At 46.3% G+C, this 18,291-nt stretch overlaps 2 protein-coding genes across 2 annotated transcripts; both read left to right on the top strand.

Annotated features, from left to right (window-relative positions):
* The first annotated feature begins 8,010 nt into the window (after positions 1-8,010).
* Positions 8,011-8,930, top strand: LOC140831484 (uncharacterized). Its single transcript, XM_073195239.1, has 2 exons — positions 8,011-8,202; positions 8,337-8,930. The coding sequence occupies exons 1-2, from the start codon at positions 8,011-8,013 to the stop codon at positions 8,928-8,930; spliced, it is 786 nt and encodes a 261-aa protein (XP_073051340.1).
* A 4,552-nt stretch (positions 8,931-13,482) lies between these two features.
* LOC140831483 (uncharacterized) lies at positions 13,483-17,285 on the top strand. Its single transcript, XM_073195238.1, has 3 exons — positions 13,483-14,726; positions 15,096-16,482; positions 16,677-17,285. The coding sequence occupies exons 1-3, from the start codon at positions 13,483-13,485 to the stop codon at positions 17,283-17,285; spliced, it is 3,240 nt and encodes a 1,079-aa protein (XP_073051339.1).
* Positions 17,286-18,291: the final 1,006 nt, after the last annotated feature.

The raw sequence follows: 18,291 nt of genomic DNA, 5'->3' as shown, positions 1-18,291 counted from the left end.
TCTTGTTGAGGGTGTGACCCTCAGTGATGAGGTTATTGATGGAAGGGTCCAGTTGGATGATTGCGTGGATGGTATTGGGGTACCGTCTACTTCTGAGTTGCCTGTGTTTGGTTCTCTGGGGCCTTGCACTTTGAATCACAGTAGTCATTCCATCCCCTCTGTTCCTTTGTCTCCTGATGATGCTTCCTCTGCGGTTGAGGAATTGGTTGCTAGGCAGGGGCCTTCTGTCAGTGAGTTGGTCTTCCGGCTGGAATCTGCTGGAGATTCTGATCACGAATTTGATCGGCATTCCGAGTCGGGTGATGGTTGTAGGTCTGAAAGTCGTATTCTGGATGCTGATATGGGAGATGTTAAGAAAAGGAAGGAGAATGATTTTCATAGGTCGCGTAAAAAGCGACAGGGCGGTTCTGGTGCCCATTCTCCATGAATTTTCTCATATGGAATGTCAGGGGGCTCCGGAGCTCGGAGTCTCAACAGAGGCTACATGCCCATGTTAAAGAAAAGAGAGTCAAGATCTTGGCTATTTTGGAACCCATGATTGATCTGGATGTTCGGTTTATGACTCGTTGTTTTGGTTTTTCTCGAGTTATATCGAACTCCTCGGGTCATATCTGGGTTTTCTTTGCTGAGGATGTGATGGTTGAGTGTCTCCTTGATCACACTCAATTCCTTCACTTCCGGGTTTCTGCTACTTTTTTGCCGACCATTGTTTTTTGCTCCATTGTTTATGCTAAGTGTGACTACATTGAGCGCAGACAGCTCTGGACTTCTTTGCTTCAGGTTAAGCCTGATCAGGGTCCTTGGCTTGTTGGTGGCGACTTTAATGTAGTTAGAAATTCGTCTGAGTGTTTGGGTTCTTCTGGTGGGCGGTTACTTCCCATGGAAGAATTTAATCATTTTATTTTGGATCATGGGTTAGTGGATGCTGGTTTTGAGGGGTCTTCGTTCACGTGGACGAACAAGACCATTTGGAAGCGTCTTGATCGGGTTTTTGTGTCTGTTGATTGGGGTGACCATTTTCATTCTATTCGTGTGGAGCACCTCATTCGTACAGTCTCTGATCATTGTCCTCTTTTTGTGTCAGTCCCGGTTTTTGCTAGTGGGCCGAGTTCTTTTCGCTTTCAGAGCATGTGGCTCAGGCACCATGGTTTTTTGCAGACGGTGCGGCTTAATTGGAATTTGCCGTGTCATTTGAACGGCATGCCCCGTCTTTTTGTGAAATTGAAGCGCCTCAAGAGCCATCTGAAGTGGTGGAACAAGAGTGTCTTTGGTGATCTTTTTGCCAAACTTGCGGAGGCGGAGCAGGCTGTCCGGGTTGCTGAGGCAGTTTGCGAGGCTGATCCTTCGGATTTGCATTGGACTACTTTGTCCAATTGCAATGCCGATCTTGCTCGAGTTACCGCCATGGAGGCGGATTTTTGGCGGCAAAAAGCCGCTTGTAGGTGGTTAGAGGATGGTGAGAGGAACACCAAACTCTTCCACAATATGGTCAAGAAAAAACGGGTGGCTAATAAAATTTTCCGTATTTGGGATAATGGCTCTTGCCTTACTTCCCCTGACCTTATTCAGCAGTCTGGGGCCGCCTTTTTTCAAAACCTGCTTACTGGGGATCCTTTTGTGCTTTCTTGCCCAGATTTTTCTGACTTCCCCTTGGTGATCTCGGATTTGGAGAACGCCAATATTGCTGCCCCCCCTTCTTTGGAGGAGGTGCGGGCGACTGTTTTCTCCATACATCGTGATAGTGTGGCGGGGCCTGATGATTTCTCTTCGGCCTTCTTTCAGCATCGCTGGGAGATTGTCCATCATGATGTTTTGGATGCGGTTCTTGATTTCTTTCGGGGTAGTCCCATGCCACAGGGGTTTACTGCCACCACGATCACATTGATTCCCAAAGTCATGGGTGCTCAGGCTTGGTCGGACTTTCGTCCTATCAGCTTGTGTAATGTGACCAATAAGATAATTTCAAAACTTTTGTATTCTCGATTGAAGGTGGTGGCGGAGAGGCTTGTTTCGTGGAATCAGAGTGGCTTTGTTCCAGGGAGGGTGATTTCGGATAATATCCTCCTTGCTCAAGAGCTTACTCATAGTCTTTCTCTCCCCACCCGTGGTGGCAATGTCATTTTGAAATTGGATATGGCCAAAGCCTATGATAGGGTCCAATGGTCTTTTCTGTTGGATGTTTTGAGGCATTATGGCTTTTCAGAGCAGGTAGTGTCGATGATATCTGCCTGCATTTCTCATTGCCAATTTTCAGTTAATATCAACGGTTCACTCATCGGATTCTTTGGATCCACTAGGGGTCTCCGGCAGGGCGACCCTTTGTCCCCACTTCTTTTCATTCTCGGGGCTGAGTACCTTTCGCGTGGTCTTGATCGTCTTTATCGTCATCATCCTGCGATTAGGTACCGATCTGGTTGTGATCTCCTTATTTCCCACCTGGCATATGCTGAAGATATCATTATTTTTGCCAATGGTGGGAACCGTGAGATGAACAGTCTCATGGAATTTTTGCATCACTATGAAAATTGCTCGGGGCAGTTGGTGAATGCAGTTAAGAGCGTTATTATTTTGTCTCCGAGGTGTTCTGGTCGTACTCGTTCTCGTCTCCTTCGTATCACTGGGTTTGGGGAGGATCATTTTCCTATCAAATACCTCGGAGTTCCTTTGTTTCGTGGGAATAGAGTTTGCTCTCTTTTTGATCCCCTGGTGCAGATGGTGCGTAAGAAGTTGGAGGGTTGGGAGCCTAAAACTCTTTCCCCGGGGAGCCGTATGACCCTCCTTAGGAGTGTTCTCGTTTCGGTTCCCATTTACATGTTCCAGGTAGTCCAGCCACCTCTGGCAGTTATGGAGAGGCTTGAAAATGTTTTCAATGGTTTCTTGTGGTGATCCAGATCCTTGGATAAGAAATGGCATTGGGCGAGGTGGTCTCGTGCATGTCTTCCTGTCTCTGAAGGGGGTCTTGGATTTCGCAGGCTCAAAGATATTGTGGAAAGCTTCTCCATTAAATTATGGTTTCGTTTTCGTCAAGGCTCATCTCTATGGGCCAAATTCATGATGAGAAAATACTGCCAGTTGGTGCATCCAGCTTGTGTTTCATCTGCTGGGTTCATTTCTCCCACTTGGCGTTGTTTGCTTAAGATTAGGCCTCGTGCTGAATCTGGCATTCGATGGAGACTTGGGATGGGAGATGTTAATTTTTGGGATGACATCTGGTGTGGTGATGTTCCCTTGTCTAGTCAGGTTTTGGTTAGGGGGGATCGAGGTGTCTGTGTTTCTCACTTTCTTTCAGATGGGGCTTGGGATTTTGACCTCCTCTGCTCAGTTGTTCCTCCCTCTGTTGCTGAGACTATCACTCTGATCCCTATTGCATCGGGGGAACCTGATTTGGCTATTTGGGTGCATAGTTCTGATATCTTCACTCCTTGTTGGGGCAGTTGGCTGAGGCCTACTATGTCTTTCTTCCTCTGGAGGTTTTGGCATCAATGGCTTCCAGTTGACGATGTGCTCCAGCGTCGTGGCTTCGAGCTAGCGTCTAAATGTCAGTGATGTGCGATGCCTGAGACATTCACGCATATTTTCATTGATAGCCCTCTTGCCAGGTCTGTATGGCATTACTTTGGGGCTGTTTTTCATGTCCGTATTCCCATTACTAGTGATTTCAGACTCTTCCTCAGTGCTTGGAAGAGGCATCCGGGGTGGACATCTAGAGGCCACGTGAAGGAGTTTTTGCCTTTCATTGTGTTATGGTTTCTCTGGACAGCTAGGAATGATGCGAAACACCGTCATTTGCACATGTCTGGGGAGACTGTTAAGTCTCAGATTTTGTCCTATTTACGTCTCGCTCACGCTGCGTCTACTGTTAAGCCCATGCACTGGCGTGGTGTTTTGCATGCTGCGAGGACGCTGAGGTTTTTTGTTGATATGCGCAGGGTACATAAAATGGCGATTGTCCGTTGGTTGAGACCGCCGGTTGGGTGCTTCAAACTGAATGTGGATGGGAGTTCGAGAGGTAGTCCTGGAGCTTCTTCTGTCGGTGGTGTTGTTCGTGACTCCTCTGGTCAGGTGCTGGTTTCTTTCAGTGAGTTCATTGGAGTTGGGACCAATATCCGGGCAGAACTTTGGGCTATTTGGAGGGGTCTTCTCATTTCTTCTGATCTTCATTTCTTCCCCCTTTGGATTGAGACTGACTCTCGTATATCTCTTCTGATCCTTAGCTCCCGCCGGTGTACTTGGGGTCTTGAGCATATTGTTACACGGATTCTTTTGCTGATGAGGGGGCGTTCAGTTCATTTATCGCATATTTACCGGGAATGGAATTCGGTGGCTGATGCCTTGGCGGCGAGGGCTCATTTGCTGATGAATTATACCTTAGAGTTAGGTCCTTCACTACCTAGAGATATCTCCATCCTTGCCCGTTCGGATCGTTCAGGGCTCCCTTACCTCAGATATAGATACTCTTAGCCATTTGTGCCCTTTCCTTTTTTTGGATCTCTTTCTGTATCATATATGTTTGGATATTTATATATATATATATAAATATATATATATATATATATATGTATTTTATTGCAGGTATATTGCTCTTGGCGTTTGTTTCTCATTTTCATTTGCTCTGTGCTAGTGGTCCCGGACACTAGCACATGATGTGTTTGTACTGGTTGGTTCCGGGTGGGCTACAACACTCTTTCTGTTGGTGCTCATCTATGATTTATTCCTGGTTCTTGGCGGGCGTTTACTGCAGGGTTCTCCTTGCCCGCTGCTTTCGTTCTTGCATAGATGTTTGATGGAGGTTGTGGTGGTTCAGGGGTTCTTTCTGGATGACCCTCTGCATTGTTGCGACTTTAGTCAGACTTATATTTCATGGGCTTTATCACTTTATTCGCTTGCTTCAGATGTTGGATCTTCTTTGTTCTGGCTGGATTGCGGTCTACTTTTTGGTCTTAGATCGCCATTGTACAGTGACTTCTAGGTCTGGCCTTCTTTTGACTGGTGGGCTTCATACCATTATCAGATTCGATTTACCAGGATGATAGCTTCCGGATGAGAGTTTCTGCTTGGTTTCTGTTTTCATCTCGCAGCTATCATTTTGTCTTCATCAGTATGTGGTCTTTAGCGCTGCTTGTATTTGTTTAGTTTGGCGCTCTTTAGTAGTCTTCTAGGGTTAGTTTTGCGCTTGTCTTTACTTCCCTAGTTTGCTTTGTTGTTATAGTTTCTACTGCTTTAGCCTTTTTGAGGAGGTTTTGGTTTTTCCCACCTCTTCTTTTAGGTTTTTATTGTCTTCTGTATTTTTTTACTGTTCATTTTGTGGATATATACAGGTAGGGGTCTGCCTAACCCCACCGCTTCCGGCGGTGTTTTCCGGAAAAAAAAAAAAAAAATAAAACCCTAAACCCTAAACCCTAAACCCTAAACCCAAAACCCAAAAACCAAAAACCCTAAACCCTAAACCATTTTGCCCCCAAAAATTTTCTCTGAAAAAACACACAGTAAAACGTGAGAAAAAACACACTAAAACCGTCACTATTCACGCCCTACCTGCCGCCATGCCGCCGCCACCGGATCCCGGCCGGCGAACCACCCCACTTGAACCGCCTCCTCACGGCGACCACCCTGTCCAAGTTTCAGTCCAATTGGAGTCCGGTAACCCCTCCAAATCGCCGATTGAAATCGCGCTATTTCCGTCCAAAAATGCGTCGTCGCCGTCTGCTGCTCCTCCCGGCGTCGGATACCTACCGGTGCATCCGCCTTGGGCAGACGGTTCGAATGGTACCTCCCCCACCTCCAACAACACCGTTGATCAGCCGCAATCGTCGTTCAAAGTGCCGCCTGCACTGTTCACACACTCGCCGCAACGCGTTTCTTCGATTCCGGCCGATTCGTCCATCCTAAATTCAAACCAAGCCCCGATCTGTGATGCTGAGCCCCAGACGATTCCAATGGTTCTTGAATCAGCCCGAACGCCGTTCAATTCCGCCGGGAATTTCAGATCTACGATTCCGGCAGAAATCGTCCCAGTTCCGTCAAATATATCTCTGATTTCAGGCCCGATTCCGACGTCTTTTGTCAATTCCTCTTCAGGGTCTGATCGTCCACTTATGGGCAATCTTTTGCCTCAATCAATTTCAGAAAAGTCGCCGGAAATCGGAAACCCCCAAATCGGTGAGTTTCCGTCCTCTTCTCCGACGATTTCAGGTACTGTTTCGGCTTATTTCTTCAATTCCTCTTTAGGATCTAGTCGTCCAGTCATGGGTCGTGTTTTGCCACCTTCAATTTCAGGTTTCCGGCCACTGGTCGGAAACACCCAATTTCTAGGGAAAAATCGAATTTACTCTCATCCTTTGATGCAATCGGCCCCTCTGCCGCCCGGTTCTAGTGGATTGAAGACCGGTTCCGTGATCTCCTCGCCGTCGCCGATCTTTGGTACATCTCCGGTGGTCAACTCGGTGGTCAACTCGGCCGTTGAGTTGACCGAGTCAACTCAGCGGTCAACAACTCGGGTATGGCTTCTAAATCTGATTCTCGTGCGACAAAGACGTTTCCGGTGTCATTTAGGGATGCTCTGGCCCCTACTTCCCCTCGCTCGGGGAAGAATGACTTTGGAGATGTCGTGAATGCTATGGAAGAAATGCCCCCACCGACTCTCAAGGATGGGAAACTAGGTATTTTTTTCCCGGATGAGGTAATGTCTTCCCTGACCGAGCCTTTTAAGTTTTCTTTAGTCGGGAAGATTTCTGGTAATAGATCCTTAGTCCCAAATTCGGAAATTTCTAAGGCATTTGCTCGTTTGGGATTGAAGCGATCTTTTGATTTGAGGTTTTTGCCTCGGGGTTTTCTGATCCTCTCACTTCATTGTGAGGAGGATTATGCGTTTTTTTGGACGCGTGGGCAGATGATGGTGGGACCTCTCGGGATCCGTTTCTCCAAATGGACCCCGGAATTCAATCTACAGGAAGAATCTCCCATCGCCCCTGTTTGGGTGCGTCTCCCGGGTTTGCCCATTCACCTGTTTAACAAGAAAAGTCTTTTTGCCCTTGCTAAGATTTTGGGCAACCCGGTGAAAATGGATGATTTTACTGCTGACTCCTCTCGGAGCGCTTTTGCTCGAGTCTGTGTGGAGATGAATGTGTTGGAACCACGCGTTAAGCAAATTTGGGTGGGTTGGGGTGATCATTCCCAGGAGATTGATGTTGTGTATGAGAAAATACCTGGGTATTGCTTGGATTGCAAGATGTTGGGTCATTCGACCGACGTTTGCTACTCTCATGGTAAAAATCCTAAACCTGCTCGATCCAAGCCTGCTGATCGAGAGCCTCCTCAGCCGGAGGCGCCCCCTGCTCAGGCGCCACCTGAGAGTGCAGCCCCTGTCATTGTCCCGGGACCACAGCCCCAGCTTCATGTCAATGGCCATGGTCCCCGACGTAGACAGAGACGGAGGCCTGTTCGACAGGCTCTCCCGAGGGATGACCCTCTTGTTTCGAACTCTTTTGGAGTTCTTTCACATTTGGAGGAGACAGAGGTTGGCTCTGAGGAGCTTGTATTAGGTGTTCCTGATCCCTCTGTCGGTTTGAGTTCTCATCAGGAGGCCCCTTCTTCTAACCGCCATGCGGTCATGGTGGCTGAGGACGATGAGAGTGTTCCTTTTGTGGACTGCGTGGATGACCTTGGCTCTCCACGCCCGGATGTGGTGACTGTGTTTGTCCCCCCGGAGGTTTGTATTGAAAATCATAGCAGCCACTCGGTCCCATCTTTTCCTGCATCCCCTGCTGATGCCACTTCTATGCTGGACGAGTTGATTGCTCGACAGGGACCCCCTATTCTTGAGATGATTCCCAGTCACATGTCGGCTGATGATCCTGATCTGGATTTTGATCGACATTCTGTGTCTGGAGTTAGTTGTGGGTCTGAGTGTAGTATTCTGGACACTGACATGTCCAATCCCAGAAAAAGACCTCAGGGTGATGGTCGGCGATCGCGTAAAAAGCGATTGGACCCTTCTTCCACCTGTTCCCCATGAATTGTTTAATCTGGAATATCCGGGGACTTCGGGGTTCGGAGTCCCAGCAGAGGCTTCATGCCTTTGTGAAGGAGAAACAGATTAAGGTTTTGGCTGTTTTGGAGCCCTTGATTGATCTGGATCCGAGATTCATGACTCGCCATTTGGGGTTTTCTGGAGTCATCTCTAATCTCTCCGGTCATATCTGGGTATTTTTTCTGCTGATGTGAGGGCGGAGTGTGTTTTTGATCATGCTCAGTTCCTTCACATCAGAGTCTCTGCCTCTTTCTTGCCGACAGAGATATTTTGTTCTTTTGTCTATGCTAGATGTGATTATGTTCAGCGTAGGGATCTTTGGGCTTCTTTGCTTTTGGTTAAGCCTGTTTTGGGTCCCTGGCTGGTTGGGGGCGACTTTAATGTCGTCAGGGATGCGTCTGAGTGCTTGGGCTCCCGTGGTGGTAGGTTGCTACCCATGGAGGAGTTCAACACTTTTATTCTTGATTCTGGCTTGAGCGATGCTGGTTTTGAGGGGTCTTCGGTCACTTGGACGAATAAGACCATTTGGAAGCGGTTGGACAGGGTCTTGGTTTCTGTTGATTGGGGAGATCATTTCAGCTCGATTCGGGTTGAACATCTCGCTCGTACTGTTTCGGATCACTGTCCGCTTTTGGTTACCGCCCCTATTTTTGCCCGTGGGCCGAGCTCGTTTCGCTTCCAGCGTATGTGGGTTAGGCACCATGGTTTTTTGCAGACTGTGAGGCTTAATTGGAATCTGCCTTGCAGTCTGAGCGGCATGCCTCGGCTTTTTGCCAAGATGAAGCGTCTCAAGCATCACCTTCGGTGGTGGAATCGGGATGTTTTTGGTAACATCTTTGATAGACTCACTGAGGCTGAGAGGGCTGTTCGTTCAGCTGAGGATGTTTGTGAGGCCGACTGACGTGAATCTTGATACGAATAAATAGCAAACACGATTAAAAGTGAATCGCACCCTCTATTCAATTACAATAACAAGACGCGTGTGTTTTTCCGATCTTTTGATTCAAGTTTTGTGTGATATTCACCTCTAAACTAGCAAGAGTTTAGCAACAAATAAACACGAGGATAAACAATCAAGAACTATACGAACCTTCGAAGAACTTTGCCTACGACAATCCGCACAAGCAACGATCGACAAACGCCACAAAGTTAAAAACTTTGATAAGTTTGATTTGATTTGACAAAGCTAAAATCTTTGAAAAATTGAGAGAAAATTCTCACAAGTTTGATAAACTCAAAATAATATGTGTATTGTTCTGTTAAAATTCGTCCAACATAGCCTATATATCAAAAGATATCAAAAATCTAGTCTCCCAAAATAATAAAACTCTAGAAAAGGAAACAAATCCGCGCAGAAAACGCTAGGCACGGACCCCGTGTACAGGTCCGTGTACACGTCCGTGTAGCCTCGGGTTTCTCCAACAATGCTTGAATGATTTTCTTTTGGTTCCCAAACGCCACTCCCATGTGTTTCCATGCTTTCCTCGGCGCTTGGCTGTCCATGATCGCATCATCCTCCCCTTCTTGAAAAGGATTTGTCCTCAAATCTGTGCTACCTACACAAAAATGAAGCAAGTTAGTAATAACAAAGATTATGTGACCAACATGCTTACCTCGAAGTTCAATTTTGTAGGTGCTATCCCCCATGTGCGCCATTGACATTTGGAACCTCAACTCCTTGGTTGCTCTCTTCTTGTAAACGTCACTTACACCAAACATCAAATAACAAATGACACCAAGTGATAAGACATCATTAACTATCACAAAGATCAGATTTCTCCCCTTCTTAGACCTAGTTAACAACACAAAAATTTTCACACAAGTGCACAACCATAGTTCACTAGGAGTAAGAATTACTTCATGCCACACATAAAAATTAAGCTTAGATGCCTTTTTCCTATATGCAATGCATCTATCAACACACAACTGGAAATACCTCTTCATATGCAACCAACACATATAGTCATGCATTTCATCAATGATGAAATCACAACAGTACGCCCCACTAGCGATCAACTCATAAAATGAACATAACATGAACAATTTAAGCTCCTTCAAAATATATTCATCATGAACATAGAAATTCTTATATTCATTCATGCTCCTTTCACCACTATCACCCAACAAATATAAATCGTGGAAATAGGACACACTAGATGTACTACCCATGTAAACAGTTAACCCATCACAAAGATTTGAACATAATGCATAACATTCACTGTCATAACAAAAACTCATCGCTTTGACAACTCTTGAAAGTTCGCAATCACTAACATTGAAATTTGATCTATTCAATATGTCATAATTCTCAAATCTATGAGGTCTAGGCACAAAGATTAACTCACATTCATCCCTCCTAAACTTCACATTTTCAACCCGTTCTCCCCATTCTTGCAGACAAAACAACAATGACTTAAGGTAAAGAAGCAAATCATACCTCATGGTTGTTGCGTTGGCAACTAACCTTACCTCACCTTGATTGCCTTCAAAGTCATATGGGTCATCCCATGGCTTTCCCACACCATCTATACTTGCTCGCTTCCACATCATGACACCAATAGAATCCTGCAAAGAAAAATTAACAATGCTCGGGATTGAACCGGCTATATCATCACAATATGGATAAACCACTTTGTACAAAGGTACATGTAATGGTTTATGCAATAATAAACAACTCTCATCCTCACTCTTTTCACTCCTTTGGACCATCAAATTATTCTTCTTTTCTTTTTCTTTGGCCTCTTTTTCTCTCTCTTTTTTCTTTTCTATGGTCATCTCACTTTTTGTTTACTCTTTCTTTCGACCATATATTTTCTTTTTTCTTTTTCTAAGGCCATCTCACTCTTTTGGACACTCTTTTTTTCGGCCATTTTAAATTCTTTTTCACTCTCACAATTAAATTGTAGTTGATCATCAGTAATTACAATTGAAATAGGTTGATCAAGAAAAGTACATGATGAATCATAGCATGCGTGCAACAAATTATTACTACTTTCTTCTTTCTCCTCCATAGCACACACATTAGAACTAAATTCACCATCTAAGAATTCACCCTCCACCGCACAACACTCTATGCTCAAGTCAGAAATTAGTGGAGTACCAACCTCCTCAATCCTCTCAACCTCCACTTTAGGCTCAACATCAATGCTCACTTCAACTCCACACTCGACTGCAACCTTAGATTCACATTCAACTACCACCTCAACCTCATCCGCAACCTCCCTTTGGGATCTAAGTTCAACTGGCGATTTTACTACAGTCATCTCCTCCCTTGGACACTGGGTGATATTATGCCCAAACTCTAGACACCAAATACATTGAATATCATAAGTACTAACATTTGAGATTTTAGATGCACCTTGATATTCATATTTGCTAGCTTCACGTCTCGACTCCTTCTTTGGCCTGGCAATGATTTTCTTTTCCAAGCTCGTCCTCCAATTGGATGCCCATGAATCCTCATACAAGCCATGCTCATCTCTCCGAACACCTCTCCTATGAATGTGCTTTGGAGCAAACTGCTTCCTCATCACCATTTTCATTTCATCCCATGTAACTATAGGGTCATCCCCACATCGCCTCCTACGCAGTACTAATTTATCCCACCAAGTAGTAGCATAGTTGGTAAACTCACTACAAGCTCGTCTTACCTTCATTGCTTCGGTATAATTCTCCCGACTCTCAAATACACACTCCATTCTCTCTTCCCACTCAAGGTACGCCTTTGGATCGGCTTCCCCACTGAAAAATGGAATGGTCATCTTCGTGCCACTAAGTCTATACCCTTCCCGGCTTCTATACCCCTTATCCTCATCAAATCTCCTATAACGATCCATGTTCAACAACGCATCTCCTCCAACTCTACGACCTCGTTTATTCTCCCACCTTCTATCCATCTAATTCTTAGAATTGTACCTGCAAGAAAATGTTAGTAGAAAACAAATAACTCCTCACCCAAAAGCTCACCGGTCACTCCAAAGAAATTCACTCGTCTCTCCTCTCTTATTTTTTTTTTTGCTCACAACAAATACTCACTAGTCACTCCAAAGAAATAATACTCACACTCAAATGTTTCCACTCGAATTTGATAGTACTCTCAAAAGTGTGCTCAAGCTTTGTATTGTGGGTATATCAAACAATCAAAGTTCAAACTTGTGAACAAATGCGACCGACTCACTTGGACTGTGTAGATAAGAAATTCGAATATAGGGAGAAATTTTTTTTTTTTTTTTTTTTTTTACACAACTCAAATTACCCTTTTTTTTTCGAGATTCTCCCTTTTTTTTTTTTTTTTCTCAATATCAGATCTATCAACGACTAAACTAGATCCACCAAGAACAATTCAGAGGAGGTGCAGGACTTTCGAAAATTCATGAACAGTAAATTCGATGAATAATAAAATCCGTGAACAGTAACTCGCGTGAATAGTGAATCCAAAAAATATTGTTGCGTGAATAGTAAATCCGACTCGATGAATAGTAAATCCCGCCGCGATGAACAGTAAATTCAGATTTGAACAGTACCAACATGAACAGTAATTTTTTTGACATGAACAGTACCGATCGTGAACAGTAAATTCCGCGTGAACAGTACTCCGTCGTAAATAGTAATTCCGGTGATGAACAGTAATCGCGATTTTTTTTTTTTTTTTTTTTTGTAGATTCAACAACAACGTAGAAATCGCTACACGAAAATCGGTATTGAAAATCCTACGAAGAATTGAACGGATACGGTTACTTGAATCTATAAACCTTGAGCTCTGATACCAAATGACGTGAATCTCTATACGAATAAATAGCAAACACGATTAAAAGTGAATCGCACCCTCTATTCAATTACAATAACAAGACGCGTGTGTTTTTCCGATCTTTTGATTCAAGTTTTATGTGATATTCACCTCTAAACTAGCAAGAGTTTAGCAACAAATAAACACGAGGATAAACAATTGAGAACTATACGAACCTTCGAAGAACTTTGCCTACGACAATCCGCACAAGCAACGATCGAAAAACGCCACAAAGTTAAAAACTTTGATAAGTTTGATTTGATTTGACAAAGCTAAAAGCTTTGAAAAGTTGAGAGAAAATTCTCACAAGTTTGATAAACTCAAAATAATATGTGTATTGTTCTGTTAAAATTCGTCCAACATAGTCTATATATCAAAAGATATCAAAAATCTAGTCTCCCAAAATAATAAAACTCTAGAAAAGGAAACAAATCCGCGCAGAAAACGCTAGGCACGGACCCCGTGTACAGGTCCGTGTACACGTCCGTGTAGCCTCGGGTTTCTCCAACAATGCTTGAATGATTTTCTTTTGGTTCCCAAACGCCACTCCCATGTGTTTCCATGCTTTCCTCGGCGCTTGGCTGTCCATGATCGCATCACCGACCCTTCTGACGCGAATTGGACTTCCCTGTCCGATCGCAATGAGGATCTGGCTCGTATCACCGCCATGGAGGCGGATTTTTGGAAACAGAAAGCGGCTTGCCATTGGCTTGAGGATGGTGAGCGGAACACCAGACTCTTCCATAATATGGTGAGGAAAAAGCGCGTGGCGAAAAAAATTTTCCGCATATGGGAGAATGGGCTTTGCCTGACGTCTCAGGATTTGATTCAGCAGTCGGGAGCCTTGTTTTTCCAGGATCTTCTTACCGGGGAGCCCTCTGCGCTCGATTGCCCTGATTTTTCGGGTTTTTCCTCGGTTATCTCTGCCGTGGAGAATGATGGTATTGCTGCGATTCCCTCTTTGGAGGAGGTCCGCGCGACCGTCTTCTCCATTCACCCTGATAGCGTTGCTGGCCCTGATGGCTTTTCCTCGGCGTTCTTTCAGCATTGCTGGGAGATTGTCCATCAGGATGTTTTTGGTGCTGTTCTTGATTTTTTCCAGGGTTCTCCTATGCCTAAGGGCTTTACCGCCACCACGATCACTCTTATTCCCAAAGTCGAGGGTGCACGCGCCTGGTCGGACTTCCGTCCGATCAGCCTGTGCAATGTCACGAACAAAATCATCTCGAAGCTGTTGTACTCTCGGTTGAGGGATGTGGTGGAGAGACTTGTTTCCCCGAATCAGAGTGGCTTCGTTCCGGGTCGGATGATCTCGGATAATATTCTCCTTGCCCAGGAGCTCACTCACAGCATTGCTCTCCCCACTCGTGGTGGTAATGTCATATTGAAGTTGGATATGGCCAAGGCCTATGATCGGGTCCAGTGGCATTTCCTCTTCGACGTTTTGAGACATTTTGGTTTTTCAGAGCGTGTCCTGGCTTTGGTTTCGGCCTGTATTTCCCATTGTCATTTCTCCGTGAACATCAATGGTTCGCTATCGGGGTTTTTTGGTTCCACCAGAGGCCTCCGGCAGGGCGATCCATTGTCTCCCCTTCTTTTCGTTCTGGGGGCGGAGTATCTTTCTCGTGGCCTTGACCGCCTCTACCTGCAGCATCCTACGCTCAGGTACCGTTCTGATTGTGATATTTTGATTTCCCATCTGGCTTACGCTGATGATGTCATTATTTTTGCCAGTGGTGGGACTCGTGGTATGCAGCGCCTTGTTGATTTTCTGCATCACTACGAGAACTGTTCGGGGCAGCGGGTGAATGCTGCCAAGAGTTCTTTGATTTTGCCACCGAGGTGCTCTGGGCGCCTCCGCTCCCAGCTTTTGCGCATCACTGGGTTCGCCGAGGGTCATCTGCCCCTCAAGTACCTCGGAGTTCCCCTTTATCGGGGTAATCGCACTTGCTCCCTTTTTTAGCCCCTCCTACAGTCTGTTCGTAGGAAGTTAGAGGGTTGGGAGATTCGGACCCTTTCCCCGGGGAGCCGCATGACCCTGATACGTAGCGTGCTCCTCTCCATGTCGATTTATCTGTTTCAGGTGGTTCAGCCACCTCTGACTGTCATGGAGAAGCTTGAGTGGGCCTTCAACGCCTTCCTCTGGGGGTCGAGACCCTTGGAAAGGAAGTGGCACTAGGCCCGGTGGTCCCGGGCTTGTCTCCCCGTGCTTGAGGGGGGACTCGGATTCCGCAGATTGAAAGATATCGTGGAATGTTTCTCTGTCAAATTATGGTTTAGATTTCGGCAGGGCTCTTCTTTATGGGCGAGATTCCTTTTCCGAAAGTACTGCCGGCTGGATGCTCCTGCCTGTGTCCCCGCCCGTGCTTCTATTTCCCCCATTTGGCGTCGTCTCCTCAGGATCCGCCCTCGCGCGGAGCCTGGCATTCGCTGGCGGGTTGGTCTCGGAGATGTTTCCTTTTGGGATGACACTTGGTTTGGGGACGTTCCTTTATCCTCCCGGTGTGTGGTCCGCGGGGGCCGTGATGTTCGGGTCTCTCATTTTCTTTCTGAGGGGTCCTGGGATTTTGATCGTCTCTGTGCGGTTGTTGCTCCTTCGGTTGCCGAGGAGATTGTTTTGATTCCTGTTCTTTCGGGTGACCCTGATCTGGCACGATGGATCCATAGCTCCGATGGTGCTTTCTCTGTGAGATCTGCTTGGGAGCTGATCCGTCAGAGTGCTCCGTCTTCTGATATATTCCGCCCGTGTTGGGGGAGCTGGTTGAGGCCTACCATGTCGTTCTTCCTCTGGAGATTTTGGCATCAATGGCTCCCAATTGATGAGGTGCTCCAGGGCCGGGGTTTTGCGTTAGCCTCGAGATGTCAGTGTTGTGATATGTCTGAGACATTCACACACATATTCATTCGCAGCCCGGTTGCTCGGTCTGTCTGGCACTTCTTTGGCGCTGTGTTTCGGGTTCGTATTCCCGACACTGAGGATTTCAGTTTGTTCCTCAGTGCGTGGAAGAGAGATTTGGTCTGGTCCAGGGGGGGCCATGTGCGGGAGTTTCATCCCTGCATTGTCCTGTGGTTCCTCTGGACTGCGCGGAACGATGCTAAGCACCGTCATCTTCCCATCTCTGGGGAGACGGTGAAGTTTCAGATTTTGTCTTACCTGCGTCTCGCCCACACTGCGCGTACTGTCAAGCCCAGACATTGGCTGGGTGTGTTTCATGTGGCGAGATTGCTTTGTATTTCGATTGCTCTCCACAGATTTCATAGGACGGCGATTGTTCGCTGGCTGCGGCCGCCGTCCGGGTGCTTCAAGCTTAATGTGGATGGGAGCTCGCGTGGTACATCTGGGGACTCCTCTGCTGGTGGCGTTGTTCGGGATGATTCCGGGAGGGTCGTGCTCTCATTCAGCGAGTTCATCGGAGCTGGGTCTTCTCTCCGGGCTGAGCTTTGGGCGGTTTGGAGGGGTCTTCTCCTTTGTTCGGATCATTCTTTCTTCCCTCTTTGGATCGAGCTTGATTCTCTGACTTCTATTCAGCTCATTCGTTCCCGTCGATGTTGCTGGGGTCTTGATCACATTATATCCAGGATTGTTGTCCTTTTGAGGGGGCGGTCTGTTCATATTTCGCATATATTTCGGGAGGGTAATTCGGTGGCGGATGCGTTGGCGGCGAGGGCACATACCCTTAGGCACTTTACCTTAGAGTTAGGTCCCTCCCTCCCTAGGCACATTTCCATACTTGCACGTTCGGATACCTCCGGACTCCCCTACCTGAGATTTCGATGTTCTTAGCCGCTTGCAGCCCATCCCTTCTTTTGGACCCATTTCTTCGATATTTCTATATGTATATGTATATTTTTTCTTTGCAGGTACTGTTACTTAGGGGGTTTATCTTTTCCCCCGTTTTGCCAGTCTGGTGTAAGTGGGCCCAGACACTCGCACACTACATTTTTGGTCTCCTCGGGATTGGGTGGGCTCTCGCACTTACCCTCTTGGTGCTCTTCTTTGGCCCTCTCATATTCCTTGGAGCGCTATTTCTGTTTGGGCCTCTCTTTGGTCCACTTCTGGTCCCTGGCGGGTGTTTACTGCAGTTTCTCCTTGCCCGCCGTCTCAGTTCTTTTACAGGAGTTTACTGGATGTCGTGGTGGTTCCAGGGATTCTTTCCGGACGATCCTCTACATGGTTATGATACCTTCGTCAGATTTATACTTCAGATGCTGGATATTTTTTGTTCTGGCTGGATTGCGATCTTCATTTTGCTCTTCTATCGTCATTGTACAGTGATTTTCTGGCCTTATCTTATTTTGACTGCTGGGATTCATACAGTTACTCGGTTTCAGATTAGAGTCGTTTTGACATATTGGATTCTTCAGGGTGATGGCTTAGAGATGAGAATTTCTTCATGGATTCTGCACTCATCTCCCAGTTATCATTTGGTCTGCTTCGGCGTGTTGACTCTTAACGCAGCTCGTATTTGATTAATTTCTGGCGCACTTTTTGTCGTAGTCTAGGGTTATTTTTGCTTATGTATTTATGTCCCTAGGCTATTTCGTATTTATGTTTTTACTGCTTTAGCCTTTTTGAGGAGGTCTTGGTTTAGTCCCCCTCCTCTTTTAGGTTTTCTTTCTGCTGTTACTTTTTATTTTTTGGATATATACAGGTAGGGGTCTGCCTAACCCCCCCGCATCCGGCGGTGTTTTCCGGTCAAAAAAAAAAAAAAAAAAAAGAAAAACCTTAAACCCTAAACCCTAAACCCTAAAACCCAAAACCCTAAACCCCAAACCCCAAACCCCAAACCCGAAACCCTAAACCCAAAAACCTAAACCCCAAACCCTAAACCCTAAACCAAAACCACCAACCATTTGCCTCCAAAAAATTTTCTCTGAAAAAACACACAGTAAAAGGTGAGAAAAAACACACTAAACCCGTTACTATTCACGCCCTACCTGCCGCCATGCCGCCGCCGCCGGATCTCGGCCGGCCAACCACCCCTCTTGAACCGCCTCCTCACGGCGACCAACATACTCAAATTTCACAGTCATCGGAGTCCGGCAACCCACCTTTTTTTCCGATCGAAATTGTGCCATTTTCGTCCAAAATCATGCCGTCGCCGACCGCTGCTCCTCATGGCGTCGGGCACATACCAGTAGACGCGCCTCGACCAGACGAAGCCAATGGTACCAGCCCCGCTCTCAACCACTCAGTATTTTCACCGGAATCGTCTTCTGAAGTTGCGCCTGCACTGTTGCTCGCGGCGGCGAGCACTATTCCGCTTCGTCCGGCCGATTCCGGTCACCATTTTCCACAACAAGCCCCGATCTAAAATCGCGAGGGCCAGACGATTCCATTGCCACAGGCCCCGTTCCCAACGGTGTTCTACTCCGGCGGCAATTTTAGATCTACCGATTTCCACCCTCAAACCCTAGCTGCGTCGGAATGTTTCTCAAATTACTCCGGCGTGGCGGTTTCTTTGGCTAATTCCTC

Source organism: Primulina eburnea, chromosome 5 (assembly GCF_022965805.1).
Source record: "Primulina eburnea isolate SZY01 chromosome 5, ASM2296580v1, whole genome shotgun sequence".
Taxonomy (NCBI): domain Eukaryota; kingdom Viridiplantae; phylum Streptophyta; class Magnoliopsida; order Lamiales; family Gesneriaceae; genus Primulina; species Primulina eburnea.
The sequence above is the reverse complement of the archived record's forward strand: the minus strand, read 5'-3'. Positions and strand labels throughout refer to the sequence as shown.

What these genes read in the sequence shown, in the direction of transcription:
- LOC140831483 (XM_073195238.1), top strand. Translation starts at nt 13,483, where the DNA reads ATGGAGGCGGATTTTTGGAAACAGAAAGCGGCTTGCCATTGGCTTGAG. An exon ending in GAGGGTCATCTGCCCCTCAA is followed by an intron (nt 14,727 to 15,095) that starts GTACCTCGGAGT and finishes ATTATGGTTTAG; the next exon opens with ATTTCGGCAGGGCTCTTCTT. An exon ending in CGGATGCGTTGGCGGCGAGG is followed by an intron (nt 16,483 to 16,676) that starts GCACATACCCTT and finishes TTTTCTTTGCAG; the next exon opens with GTACTGTTACTTAGGGGGTT.
- LOC140831484 (XM_073195239.1), top strand. Translation starts at nt 8,011, where the DNA reads ATGAATTGTTTAATCTGGAATATCCGGGGACTTCGGGGTTCGGAGTCC. An exon ending in ATCTCTCCGGTCATATCTGG is followed by an intron (nt 8,203 to 8,336) that starts GTATTTTTTCTG and finishes GATTATGTTCAG; the next exon opens with CGTAGGGATCTTTGGGCTTC.